General features: G+C 42.7%; 1 protein-coding gene across 7 annotated transcripts in view; it reads right to left on the bottom strand.

Annotated features, from left to right (window-relative positions):
• The window catches only part of unc5a (unc-5 netrin receptor A), a 134,479-nt gene that overhangs the window by 38,281 nt on the left and 83,917 nt on the right, over window positions 1–12,281 (bottom strand). For all 7 annotated transcript variants that reach the window (XM_047585064.1, XM_047585067.1, XM_047585069.1 and 4 more), the window contains exons 3-5: window positions 6,672–6,815; window positions 4,974–5,077; window positions 3,604–3,784 (exon numbers count right to left, since the gene is read on the bottom strand). In XM_047585064.1, the coding sequence (XP_047441020.1) occupies window positions 3,604–3,784; window positions 4,974–5,077; window positions 6,672–6,815 (429 nt within the window). The remainder of the gene's footprint in view (window positions 1–3,603; window positions 3,785–4,973; window positions 5,078–6,671; window positions 6,816–12,281) is intronic.

The following is a 12,281-nucleotide window of genomic DNA, read 5'->3' as shown; positions in this document are numbered from 1 at the left end:
GAATGATAATTGTGTATCGACTGCATGGCTCAAATTAACAGTTTTCATTTGAAACTATTCACACTGAAAAGGCACGTCGGAGTTTTCAACTGCATTTACAGACGTACAGCGCCGTTTAAATGTTTGGACCCCCTTCAAGGTTTGGTTTATTGAATTAAAAATTAATCTTAAAAGGAAATTAATTGCACTGTTTTGGCAAAGAATAAAATACAATCAGCTCTGTAACAGGCTAATGCGTTATTATTGTCAAATATGGATTTGTTAATTACATTTATATAAGGAAAAATAATGAATGAGTCATATCAAATGCAATGTGTGCAAGCTTGTTCTCCCTCTACTTCATCAACATCATATACACCAACCAGGCAAAACATTATGACCAACTTCCTAATAACGTGTAGGTCTCCCTCGAGCCCCATGGGCACAGTGGGCCCTCTGAGGGAGTCCTGTGATCTCTGGCAAAGCAATGTTGTTGCTATGCGGTGGGGGTGTTAAAAATATGTAACTATGCAGTTAATATATTAACAAAGCTAGGAGCTCTTTCAATTTAATTTAATTTTAATAATCAGAAGATGGTCAATGTTATTTACTTCACATGTCAGTGGTTTTAATGTTATGCCTGATCGGAGGATTTTGGTTATAGTAAACAAATTGTTTTTTTAAATTTCCTATCAAACATAAGGACACAAACACGACACCATGATTGTGTGTTTTTTTTTTTTAATTTGAGGTCACCCAACAACCCAAAATTCAAGTACTTTAATTTGAATATGACAACTGTGTCATTTTAGTCAAATGAAAAACTAATCAAATCCATTATTCTCTTAATACAAATTATTATATATAACAAACATATACAAGAAAACTAACTCTCTTAATTTTCTTAACAAAACTACTATTTTTTTTTTCAAATAGAAGAAATTCCCGCAAACACTTTGTATTTACACGTGGCGTAAATACTCACAATGTGTCCCCCTTTCACAGCACCAGTACTGCACCACTATCTCTAAACAGGTGTGCACACGTATAGATTATATAACAAGATTCCTTTGAAATGTTTCATTCAAAATATTCACATAAATCCAATTAATTCAAGCAACATTATTGAAAATCGTATTCTGTTCTCATCATCAAGCGAATATTTCTTTCTCAAAAAACATGTGTGCTCCTGTCATTGGTAGCCCATCATTTATTCATTTATTTATTCATTTATTTATTTATTTATTTAGGAGCCTGCTTTTGCCAAGATAATAACTCTGAGGCTTCTACTATAATGCGTGCTGAGTTGGGTGAACACATGGCGTGGGATCTGAGACCATCCCTCCATGCAGCCTCTCTCCAGATCTCTAAGATTCAGAGGCCGAGGCTTGCGAACACTGTTCTTTCCCTCCCGCAGATTTTCTGAAGGGTTTAAGTCAGGTGGCTGGAAAAAACGTTTATTCAGCAGAACGGTTTTAGTGTAAGTTTATAAGGGGTCGTATCATTGTTCTGCTGGAAGTTACGTCCTAATCCTTCCTGTCAGATGCTGTCAGGTTGTCATGTAACATCCGCCGGTAACTGATACCATGTATCCTAACAAAATGGGTTGGGGTGATATGGGGGGAGACTAGACAACATCAAAGAGCCACCACCACACTTCACAGTGGGTTTCAGTTTTTTTTTTTTCTTTTTTTTTTTCTGTATGGCTCGCTCAGTCTGTCTATGCCAATCCCGCCTTTGATGTTTGTTGCCAAGAGGCTCTATTTTGGTCTCCTCTGACCATATAACCCAGTGCCACTCAGAGACACAGTAACAACTGGCAAACTGTAGACTTTGTTCTGGATTGACATTTTTCTGGCAACACACCCAAACTACCTGTGGTGGTGTGGGTGATGCCTCATTGTGGGTTTGAGGATGAACCATCGTCCTTGTTGTGCGTTCACATGTCATGTACGCCATCTTCTGTGGTTTTAAACTTCTTAATTATAACCCATACCGTGACTTGTGCAGCTCAGCAACTTTTCATCGCGCACTTATGATCTCACACCTTTCCAACGCTGGCGAATGAGAATTTGTTTCACCTTATATTTATATCCCAGAGACACAGGTGGTAAAATATATCCGGCTCGATTCCGATCGTAGGATTTTCTGTTGGTGCCGATAATTGTGCCAAACGCATGTTTTGGAGAAAAGTAATTTACTTTTAATGTCAAATCTATTTTTCCATCATAAAATCCGATTTCAATAACAAAAATAAGATTTTTGTGAATAATTTCAGTGAAAGGCTAAGGGGATAGGTTTTGGAAGCGCTTCTGCTCATATTCACTAGGGACGACAATAATTTGGTTTGTTTATTCTACTCATACCTCAGGTAATAAACAAGAATTGCTGTTGTTCCTTCACAGCATGGCATCTTTTTTTTTTTCCTGGATACTTCAGCAACAAAAACAACGACAAAAAGAAGGGTGTGCTGGGTGGCGTTTTTTTTTGTTTGTTTGTTTGTTTGTTTCGTTTTTTTTACTCACGAGTTGACTTCATGAATCATCCCCCATGTTTATATGGGATGTAACTGAGAATTATAAACCGCGCTGTAATGAATGCAAAACTTTATGCCGAGCCAGGACCCACGGCACTCTCTGTGATACCAAATATGCTGTTTCTCTGCATTTTAATAAAGGTCAGTGTGCTTATCAAGCCAAGTCATTATTTATAGTTTGCTGTTAATTCAATTTCTCTTCTCATGCTGGATCCACTACAAAGGAGGAGGGAGATGGCAGCACCGGCGTCAGAGACTGCCAGCATTCGGCCGAATGGCTGCCAGTAACATTTTAACTATAGCTAATTAATGCGCAGATACGCTACTATCACTTTAAGGCGTTATTCATGACAGTGTTGCTGAATAACAGAGCTGACCTGCGCATGTTGTGAACATATGGCACATAACACTGCACTCGATACTATTATTAAAGCTACACTGCCAAGAACCCCCAAACTGATGGAGAGATCAAGCAGGGAACCCCTACCTACTACATGCGTTCTATATTAAACTCAGCCTATTTATAAATATACACTATTATCATAATTTTGCATTCAGTACTGAGCTATTCAAATAATACACAGACTCAAATAACCTTTTTTTATTTCAAGGCTCTCTTGGCCAATTGCGAGGAAACCGACAGTCCGTGTGTAATGTGCGGCCTCGTGATTGGCTCAGCAGCGGTAGGAGTGAAGTGCTGACTGAAAAGATAACTGTTTGCTAAAACATGTTGGATTCATGTTAATGTGTATTTAAAGAAATGTATATTTGTAGGGTAAAATAAAATATATAAAAATGTCTAATCAACCAAAGATTTTGTGACCCCGCCCCCGCAGTACCTCCGCGGAACCCCTAGGGGTCGTGGACCACCTGTTGAAGACCTATGGTTTAGAGCCATATGTTACATGCGAAAGAGCATGAAGAAGTCAATGTGGGAAGGTGGGATAACAGAAGCAGCATGCAAGCATAAAATGATTCATCTGATCTGAGTTTCTGTTCTGAAGCTCAATCATGCCTAGACCTGCCATTAGCCCGTGTGTGTGTGCGCAGCAGAGATTTGACATCAGTTGAGAGAAGTTATCACCTACCATAGACTAGGACCGTGGCGGAGGTGCTTTTGCGGCGAGCGACAATGTTTTTGGCCACGCAGGTGTAGTTGCCCGTGTCCGCCAGCCGGGCTTTTCTGATGACGAGATTATGATCAGCCGTGATGAAAAAATTGGGGTCACTCTCCGGGTCGATCACATCCTCGTTTCTCTGCCACTCCACCTGAAAATATATTTCTGCGGTCAAAAAACCTCAATAGAAGCCGCACCAGGCCCCCTCCCACCACCACCCCCAGAGGGGTTTGTATGCGGACGAGGAACTTCCTTTCTGATGCAATCAAACATACAAAAAAAAAAATAAAACATGGCTTGGTCTGATACAGAGATGGATTTCATTTATTTATACGCCCTGCTGATTTGAATATTTATTCACTAGTTGTGGGGAGCTTTTATTTTGTTGCTGCTGGGTGTCTCTGTAGCCGGTGGTGGTCTGTGAGCAAAACTGATGACGCTTTGTGTAGTTTCTGCGGCCTCTCGCTGGAGCCAAAACTGATGTTATTTATTTATTTTTTTATTTTTTTTTGTGTACACTCAGATTGGCTCTCGTGTTTTCTTGCTCTCGGTTGACCTTGTGCTGTCTCGAGAAAAGCAACGGTGCGGCAGCGCTGTTGTCGGTATTACGGCCGGTTGTGATACCGCATATAATTGGACTTTCTTCCTCTTGTGCACTATCCCTTGTTTTCTCCCGTGGTGACTTCTGCTCTGATGTTCTTTTCTGCTGAACTGTGGATGGCACCTTCCTCGTCGCTGCGCAGTCTGGCTGTGATTGGCCAGTCTGCCGTGTCTTGGTCTCTGGTCGCTGCTCTGAGTGGCTGGCCTAAGCTCCTCTTGTGTTGTTATTAGAGCAGTTAGTGCCTATCTGGGACCGGGTGGACACGGCGCATGAGGTGAAACAGCTGGCCCCAGTCTGGCCCTCTAAACACAGACACACACCACTGAGAAATGTGGAAACAGAGGGAAAGAAAGAGAGACTTGAGCAGAATGAGCGTACGCGAGATGCAGCGCAGGGAGAGATATAGAATTAGATAGGGAGAGAGTGAGGCAAATAGACCCATTAATTATGGATAGGCCTTTAGAGATGCCAAACAGGGAGTGAAGCCTCCAAGCCCGTCCTGAGTTATGTGACGAGACGATGTGATATACGGCTTCTGAGAGATGTACGAGAGATAATAAATCAATAGTTGGGAATAATTAGAGGTGTAATTTATCCGTACAGGGTTTTTCTGCTCCCTGGTGGAGCGGAGAAAGATGTCGGGGAGCTGTCACTTTTTTGCGCCGTGTCCTCCCGGTGAGGAAAGGGTAAATGGATCCTGGATGTGAGCCTAAAAATATCTTCTGTATCTGTGTCTCACCTCGGCTTGTGGCACTCCCTCGGGGGGATGGCAGCGCAGTAACACCTCCTGGTCCAATGCCACCTCTTTACCCTGCGGCTCCTCCTCAAAGTTCTTTCTCAGGTCTTGGGGAAAAAAATAAATAAATAAATAAATAAACAAATAAAGTTAAAAAAAATGTGGAGAAACAAAACCAGTTAGGACGTTTGCAAGGGTTTTCTGGTGAACTTTCTACACTGGAAATGTCCACCCGTGGCTTCACTGAGCATGTCGCACTCTAGTTGGCCCCTAAGCCACACTGGGGATCGGTGGCACCAACCATGTTGCTTATTACAGGCTGCCTGGCTGGTTCAGAGATGCTTGTCTGCTGCCAGAGGGGCCCGGCATCAAGCAAAAGCAATTGCATTACCCCTCACTCCCACCCACTCTCCTCTCTCCGGCATCCGCCAGCCTCTAGCTTCCATCTGTATGACGGCTTGGAGCAGCCACATGAAAACAAAGCCCCGAGGCGCCTGGACAAGAGCTCCTGCGAGCCTGGCTGACTGCATGGGGCTTCACATTACGTCTCATTGAATACTGCTGCACCATGTCCCGCTTTATATTTGCCTGTAAGCCCCTGCTGTGAATTACACAGGTAAAATTGCAGACGCTTATTTCTCGCGCGGAAAACAAAATGCCGAACTATTTGTATCAGACGAGCCAGACGGGGCCGTCGATGGCTGGCGGGCGGCTCGGTGGAAATTTGATGTGTTCACCCCAGGTTTTGACTCAGAGCGGAGCAATGTGTTAGTGTGTGGCGAGTGGCTGACGGCGCGGCCACGAGCCACTGGTGAATTCCTTTAAACAGATGTGCGCTTGTCCTCACCGATCACGCCGAGAGAAACGTTAAGACGAGCAGAGAGTTCGACGACATTCGATTTAATTAAAGCCGATACAATGGGACTGGAGGAGACGGGAGATGTAACGGTCTTGGAAAGCTCAGATGTATGTGATGGAACACGGGTGTGCGTGTGAATATCACCAATGCGTGGTTAAGGGTCGGGCTCGTGTGCGTCCTTCTCCTGCAACAATCTCACTTCGCAGGGCTCCCAAACGAGGGTGGATAATGAATGTGTGTTTAGCGGTTTGGAGGCTGTGCCGCGTTAGGCTTTGCCTGGAATAATACATATTTATGTGGGAATTAACAGGCAGAATGCTTTAAAATACTCAAACGTAAAAAAAAAAAAAAAATGGCTCCTTCTAATAAAGCTGTTGGGGCTGCGGCGAGGGATGCGTCTGTGTTCCTGGGACAGATTTACGATTGCAGCGCGGCAATAAATTTCAAATCTGTTTTTATTCCAGTTACTTTCATTGGGATCATTGCTGATATATTGTATCTGGTGAGAAATATGCTCATGAATACTCAAATTTAATGTTTCGCTTTTTGGAAAAAAAAAGAAATAAACAGCCTTCGAGGAGATGCATTGCTCTCTTGTTCTTCTCTGTCAGAGTTTGATATTTCACAGGAAGATGATTTAACTAAACTCTAATAACAGTAATACACTGTGGTGCGTAATGTCCCTCGGCTAATTGTTAAATGAAACTCAGCCCCTCCCCAACCACCCAAAGTAAAAACACGATCTCGTTAACATCTTCTTCTTGCACACCGACATGCAACACGTAATCACCTCGTTGCGAAGCCTTTCTAAAGACAAGGCGACGGTTTTAAAGCGCACTCACAAGCAATCCTGATGTAAGCTTTTTGGCTCTTCTGGGTTCCCGTGGTGCTCCAGGCGACACACTGACACCAGTACTCATCGAGACCGAAGATCTTCTCCACCTGCTGCCTGGTAATTTCAATTGTCACCTCCATGACTGGCAGCGCTGCAAAACAAACACAGGAATAGCAGTCAGGGAGGCGCACGCGGGAGGCCCGGGTTTATCCCCAACAGCTTGTTTGACAGCAGCAAAGAGTTAAATGAGAAAAAAAAGTCTCACCGGGAAAATATAATTATAATAAAAAAAAAAACTGCAGAACATGAGCCGAACTAAAACCTTTAGTGTATTTTGTACCTTGAGCTAAACCAGCAAAGTAATTTGAATAAAAAAAAAAAAAAAGAAAGAAACAGGCAGAATAAACAAGCAGAGAACCGTAATCATATATAAACCGAGTTCTTGTTAACTGAGGAAAATGAGTAGAGAGCCTCACAGCCATCCTCGGTGTAATTTGGAGGAGGTTAAAATAGCAACAGTTGGGAAGGAACATGGAAGCGCTAAACAAACACTCCGCAAACAAAATTACTCCACATACACAGCGCTTCTGCCTAAACTCAGCGAGGGGAGAGAGTTCACAATCTACGCGCAACAGTGTCGACGTAAGTGACGAGGCATTGAAAATAGCTTCATTGTTTTCTAAGCAGAAAATAAAGGCGAGTCTTCTCTGAGCAAAAAAGGAAAACAGGGGCACGGCTCGTTCTGCTAAACCAGTCGCGGCATCTTTTGGGGTATTTGAGAAGCAATCTTTCATTTCATTTTCTCTCGACCTCACATTTGGAACGTGTAATCCAGAGGTATTTTTTTTATATATATATATATTGAGCTGCAACCTTGGTTCCCACCATGTGCCCTACTTTGTCTTCGCTCCGGTAAAGAGATTGCCTTGTTTTCCTTCGGCTCTCTACGTCTCATCTTTTCCCGTTGTTGTCTTTTCATGTGAGCGCAGATCATTTAAGAGTCGCGGAGGAGACATCCTGGAGACTGACAGCAGTCGCATATACGGCGCAGTATATTTAAATCTCAATGGAAAGCCACCATTCAGCTGTCATTTACATAAAAGCACTTTATGACACTCTCGCACTCCCCTCGCACACTTGATCTTGGTCTGCAATGATCATTTCCAGCTCCAGAGTGAAGCTCGACTAAGTGGCACCTATCACGCCATCAAACCTATACAGCAATTACATAAAGCACTTGAGCATTCATCAGACCAAAAATGGGGATATTTTTTCGTAAACAATTTGAGGCAAACTGCACGCGGCTCCGCGGAAGGCTGTGTAAAGTGCAGGCTGTCGGGGATAAAAGTGGAGTGGCTCCATCGCCGGGGGCTACACACGGTGATAAGTAGTTGCAAGGGTCACTGGCAGACCCCCACGTATTAGCGTCTAAACGTGGCAAATTTTGACTCCTTGTGATATCACTACATACGAGTGCACGTGCAGCGGATCCAGCTCCGAGTTTCAACAACACCTTGCGATGATTTGTTCTTTGAAAATGTTTATATTGGCTTTGATAAGTCTTCCAAAAAAAGTGAAAATGCTTGATTCAGTCCAAGGTTGGATTGAGAAAACCTCGTCTAATCTCTCTTTCTGAAGTCCAGCGCTTTCTATTAGGTTTGTGCGCGCAGTGATAGTGTTTGGCACAGGCTGAGAGAGCACCTAAAAGCTAAAACAAATGGCTAAAGTAGCAAAATGGGCACTACAGAGAATGAACAAGTGGAGCAGAAGAAATCCCTCTTCTTCTCCTTCTTCCAAACCAGCAGCGTTGGCCTTAAAAGAACCGCAGAACATACACGGCTGCTGACGACGGGGCAAACATTCAAATTTATTTTCTAGTCTGGCAGTTTTACTGGTTAAACGATTTCCTTCATAAAAATGAAAACAAGTATCTATTTTTCAGAGGATGTATTATTTTCTGAGTGCTTTGGGTGATTCACCGGTAAATAATATAACTATCATAACTTTAAATAATAAATAACTTCTGCCATCAATATTTGAAACTTTGATTCAAACTTTACCTTTTATCTCACGATGCTATTAATCACCAGCGTTAGACTCATTGAGCGTAGGTCTGAAGAGGAAAGGTGCCATTCAAATCATTCAGCTGTGAAGTAGCAAAGTTGTTGAGTTTGATTTGACCTCAGTGACTGGTGCTGATTGTAACGGAAGCAGCACCTGTGTTATTTATCCGAAAAAAAGATGCTTACAGCGAGTGTTCAGAGCATTTCTGCAAACTTAACAGCTTACAAGATGCAAATGTAGTGGGAAGCCGCATAGCCATACTAGCCATTAGCGTCTTTAAAGTCTTTGTTGAGTCCTTGAATGCAGCACGACAAAAAGGACACAGCTAAAACCCTCAGGCGCTGACCACCAACTAATAATAATCAATAAAAACTCACTGTAATATTCTAAATGCGGATGTGGCTGAGTTGTTGGTTTGTGGTTGGAAATTCCCAAAAGCTTGACTTTCTGTTTCCCACACAAGAATTCCCACACTTCTGAAGACTTGGTTTGGGCTTTTCCCATCATTTACAGCATGCTCGTAACTGAAGCCATTTACGCGAAGCCGGCTGTTGTACATTATAATGCATGTGTGGAATTATTATTATGCATTAGGGGTTAATCAGATCTATAAAAATAATCACCTACGGGTATGCGACTGCAAGGCAAAAGTCGTCAAATCAAGATGAAAAATCAGAAATAAAACTAAATCCCGAGGAATCCCTCCAGCCTGAGAAGTGAGGAACAACGAAAAACATCTGACGGCACTGATTTAGACCGAACTCACAGCAGTTTATGTGCACAGGAAAGAAAAAAAATATCTGAATACATACATCTGAAATGTGTTCAGTGCTCAGTATGGCTCTACTTACAGTAGGAATTCATTTGATTAATGCAAACCTTTCTTCTCGTTGGAGCTGGAGGGTGAAGGGAATAAAGATCAGTATGGAGATGCAAAGCATGAACAATAGCAACCCGAGGTGAGAAATCCTAAGAAGAGCAATTTGAAGCTCTGCTTGCCAGGGTAATTGCATTCTGTTTCCTTATCTCTTCATGTCTCCATAATTACCTGCTTTCTGTGTCTGACACCTTCCAGTAACACTGTTGTGAGTCACTCTGTCCAATTTCACTCCAATTAATAAGTAGGACAAATAATCTCATCAGTTTGGTGTACAAAATAACGGCTGTAGTATTTAAGCGGCTAATAATGATCGGACCTGCTGTTTTCCAAAGTCTCCTCCAATAGGATGGCAAAACAAAACTTCACGAACATCGATAGAGATGACTGAGGCAGAAACTACAATATTGATTCATAGGGAAGCCGTATGTCTGGAAACGGGGGTTTTGGCACGCTTAAGACTCAATTATATTATTATTGATTCATAATGCTATGCCCAGCTGCCTCAGAGGGACTACAAAAAAAAAAAAAAAAAAAGAGTGAGAGGAAATTTACACTTCCCTTCCTGCAAGATAGTGAGCGTGCACTTAACATCCCTGTTAAATGATAATTAAAACATGACACGATTCCCTCAGCCTTCGGTTTGATCTGCGGCCCATTTATAAATGAGCTCATATCCCAAACCACCTAAAAGTACTGTGAAAATTTTAAAGAGTGATTACGTGATTGACACTGTATGAATCCTGGGCTTAAAGCTGGAAACGTGGTGGGCTTATTATTCTTATTGCAGGGCGACGGGGCAACTTACTAAGTCGTGTTTAAACAGAATTCATTGTGAAAGTACATTCACTTTATAATATTACATGGAAGTCATTATGAGCAACAGAACAATACACACAGTGACGGGTGTGTACACCATTTTGCAGCTAAGCTTCCTGTATGACAAGCATTAACAAATACCGATATTCATCTTGGCAAACTGATGTGTTACCGCTCTGAGTCATATAACATTTAATTTTCAGGTTTCATTAATACACAGACAAAACTTAAAAAGCATTAATCACTAGCTGACAACTACGGTAGTATTTCCAACAGTTCTTCGGGGAGATGTAGAGTCCTTTTTAACTACATTTTTTTTTTGCCAGGAAATTCATGCATGAAAGGTGGCCGTGCCCTTTTCAGCAGTGCCTGTACACAAGCTGAATACAAACCCAATTTCCAGTGATTTGAAGGGCCACGGCTACGTTGCCTATGAGGCGAAACCCAGCGAAGAAAAAGTCAACAAATCACTCACTGCTGCCGCTTGTAAAGCTTCGGTGTTGTAGGCGCGCGGGGATAATGGTAGATTAGACCGTTAGTGGAGATTTTGGAGAGTAAATCAAAACTGAACCCGCGAGGAGGCAAGTGGGTTTTTAAAAATGACCTAATTATCCAATACAGGAATGACACTAATGATGTCCCATCATTTAGTTCACCTGAACGCACGCAGAGAGGAGGCATGCGGAGCTCGTATCTAAAAAGCACCATCTGTAAAAGCATCCAGGCTGTGGGCCAAAGAGAAAACGCCGCGCTGCCTCAAGACTTCCTGAGTTTTAGAAAATGAAACGGACGGAATGAAAAGACCGGAGGAAATGCAGAGTGGCCGGGTTCATGAATAAAATGACCTTACTATTGTATGATTGAGCTTGATGCAAGGTCTTCAGGCAATAGACTACATTACAAGCTATTACTAGATCCACCGACACACACACACACGAAGAACACACACTCACTGGATTGTGTTTTGTTCTAATCTTTGGCAAAGACGAGATTATTTACACATCCACCATATTTAAATGTGTGAGAAGAAGAATAAGAGTTAAGCGCAGACGTCTGTCTCTCAAATGAATGAATGCGCGCGGGTGGTGGTGGTGAGGGGGGGGTGGGATGGATGGATCTCCCTCTGAGCCAACAGGGGCTCAAACACACACAGGGTAAACATCATTGGACTCAATCCCGTGTGAGTCGATATTGGGCTTGACTGCGCGCAGGACTTTATTTTTCACTCCCTCACTCTTGTTTTCGCAGGCTCTGACCTCAATTCCATAGGGGTCATTTGCTTATCAAAGGCAAGAACTGGAACTCGCAGGTCCTGAGTGTGTGTTCATTGTGGCCAAGGAAATTCAATTAGGCGGTGCCCCAACTGTGCGCGTGTCTGTGTGTGTGTGAGAGACTGGGATTCATCAGTGGATATAGGAGGATTAGGGCTGGGTGACTCTACATCAGGAGAATGCTGCCTTTCAAGGGACATAGTTCACAATGGTTGAGGGGAAACATCACAGATGGACGCTTTTAAGAATGCACCGCCTGCACATCCTGGCAACCAGTCAAAAGCATACTCTAAGTGTTTCATTTCCTCCCGTGGTTCTTCTTTGTACCGGATGGCATCAGTGTCATCACCGGCGCCGCAACTGTCCTAAGCTTCTTTTCAAAGACCTAAGAATGTGCTCCTTGACGGACCAATTTACGTTTCCGACATGAAAGAGATCCTGACACTGAGTCGGGCTGTGGAAGAATAAAAAAAAAAAAAAAAAAAAACTTTGAGCTAAACTTTGAAGTTAAAACCAGTTCAGAAACAGACACCTGCCGTTCCGTGAAATATTTCCACGTGTAAATATTCCAAAATTAACCCCGCGT

Source organism: Mugil cephalus, chromosome 5, assembly GCF_022458985.1.
Source record: "Mugil cephalus isolate CIBA_MC_2020 chromosome 5, CIBA_Mcephalus_1.1, whole genome shotgun sequence".
Lineage (NCBI taxonomy): Eukaryota > Metazoa > Chordata > Actinopteri > Mugiliformes > Mugilidae > Mugil > Mugil cephalus.
Note: the sequence above shows the minus strand (reverse complement) of the source record. Positions and strands in the feature narration are given on the sequence as shown.